The sequence below is a fragment of the Mytilus edulis genome, chromosome 6, assembly GCF_963676685.1.
Source record: "Mytilus edulis chromosome 6, xbMytEdul2.2, whole genome shotgun sequence".
Taxonomy (NCBI): domain Eukaryota; kingdom Metazoa; phylum Mollusca; class Bivalvia; order Mytilida; family Mytilidae; genus Mytilus; species Mytilus edulis.
The window spans coordinates 10,266,965-10,269,459 of NC_092349.1; the positions used below are offsets into that span (position 1 = coordinate 10,266,965).

General features: G+C 35.2%; 1 protein-coding gene across 1 annotated transcript; it reads left to right on the forward strand.

Moving 5' to 3' along the window:
* Positions 1-303: 303 nt before the first annotated feature.
* LOC139526189 (E3 ubiquitin-protein ligase TRIM71-like) lies at positions 304-789 on the forward strand. Its single transcript, XM_071321315.1, has one exon. It carries the CDS (start codon positions 304-306, stop codon positions 787-789), a length of 486 nt encoding a protein of 161 aa, XP_071177416.1.
* Positions 790-2,495: the final 1,706 nt, after the last annotated feature.

Below are 2,495 nucleotides of genomic sequence, written 5' to 3' on the forward strand. Positions count from 1 at the left end.
TTTTTAAGTTTAATTTATTCTGATTGGTCCGCTTCATCTTAAATGATAGTTTTTTTCGTGATAATCACCCAAAAATGGGTAAAAATTGATGAAAAGTGAGAAAATTATCATAATTTAGTACTTTCAAATATCATGAATATCTTTATCAAAGAACGAAGTGCACCAACATAGGATTATTTCTCCAATTATTTTCATAGTCATATAAACTCAAAGATCTAGTAAAGAAAACAATTATTCTAGAATTTTTTTGCTCCTCAATGTTTGAGTCCTTAACAACAAATTAGTGTTTTTTAGACTACTTCAATGGCTCCAGCGAGTTTTTGTGACCCATGCACTGAGGCTGATTCGGCACTACCAGCAACAAAGTATTTCTCCGATTGTAAAGAGCGACTGTGCACAGCCTGCGCTGAGTCACATTCACGGTTTAGAGCATTCAAATCTCATCATGTTATATCTTTGTCGTCTGTCGGTTCCAATATCACACTATCGGCGAAGAAAATCTGCAACGTTCATATAGATATGCTTTTAGATTATTATTGCACAGAGCATGATGTTGTTTGCTGTAGAGCATGCATTCCTCAAGCCCACAGAAAATGTGAAAATGTTCTTCCATTGGAACATGTATCGAAAGATGTCAAAAATTCTGCATTGTTCACCGAATTAATGGCGGAGATAAAGCATCTAAAAACAACATTACATGATTTACATGATAACAGAGAATTGAACGTACAATTACTTGCGAAAACTAAATCTGTAATAACCAAACAGATTCGTGACGTCAAATCTTGATTTTTGCAACAGATACATAATATAAAACGCAATCTGCATTCCGAACTGTTACTCTCAAACGGAAACATGAAACCGAAATCAATAAACAAAAAAAATAACGAAATATCACTAGTTCTGGACAGCTTAAAAGCAACTGAGAATGAAATTGATTTTCTGAAAGATCATGGATCAAATAATCAGCTATTTATAACCTTGCACCAACAAGTAACAAATGTACAAAACAACGAAGCAAAAGTTCTACAGAAAATATCCAATGCACATGAGATCGAAATAACCTTTGATGAAAAGAAAATTAAACAGATTGATTCTTTCAAACCGCTGTCAGAGACTGTTAACCCTTGACAGGTGCAATACGTTCCCACAAAATTTCAACAGGCCTAGATCATGGCAAAAAATTCAAAACGTATTGATTGGTTTGAAAAAGAAACAGAATTGAAACTTAAACCAGGCAAGGAATATGATTTGAGTGATGTATCAATAACAACTGATAATAAGATGATCATTACTGATTTTTCGACACTCTATGTGTATACCGACTGTAAGTATCATGAAACAGAGATTACATTTTCCGTAAGTCTTTTTGGTGTTGCTGTGATACCTGGCACACCCAGAGCTGTTGTTACCCTTCCTGGCGAAAATTCTATACAATTCGTCAACACCAAAAGTATGACAAAGGGCGACAAAGTTAACATTGGATTCACATGGTATGGTATCACTGCTGGACGTGAGATGATTTATGTTGGTGGTACGCATGGTTCTATTCAAACACTAGACAACAATGGGACAATTCTAAAATCATTTCAACAAGGATCTGGTAAAATCTTCTTTCTGTCGTACGATGATAGTCATAAGTAGCCTTTTTGTTAGATGCCTTAACAAACTCCAATGTATTAATTCAGAAGGAGCACCCGTTTATAGCAAGAACGTTTCGGGGTTAGCAGGATTAGCATGCGATAGACAAGGCAACATTTATTACGATGGGTTCTTTGACAGCAACATAAATAGAATGACATCAAATTGGAAAAACTGTGAAGAAATGATAAACGAAGAAGATGGAATTGAATATCCGTATGGAATGTGTTTTAACAATGACTTCACAAAACTGTTTGTTATTAATAACGATTCGAATTCGGTATACGTGTACAAATGCAAACATATGATGAATTGTTAAAACAGTTGTGTAAAAATATATATATCCATTATAATGATTTTCAATTTCAAGTAAAGTTTCATATTTCATAGTTTTGTCTTTAAGATCAGGTAAATATTGATTAAAACTTACAAGTTGACTTCAAGAGATGTAATGATTTTGATATTTATCTATTTTTTTAATTTTATGAGATCTGGAATCCTGATTTTTCACTTGCGATTAAGCCCCAGTCCCACTAGACCACGATCGCACCACACTCACCGCGATCTAAAATAAATTTAGATCGTGGTGAGGTCGCGGTATGAGCGGCATGAAAATGTTAATTTTCGTTGCTTTCACGATGCTACTACGTCCTAATTACGCTTCTACAACGATCCCGCTACGATTATACCACGTTCTCACCGCGCTTATTCTGCGACCTCACTACGCTTATAAAGATCTTTCTACGCTCTTCACGTTCTCACTACGACCATACCCCGAGTTATCCGATTGCAACACGATCTTACTGCGATTATAGCACGTTCTTACCACGATTATACTACGCTCATACTGCGAT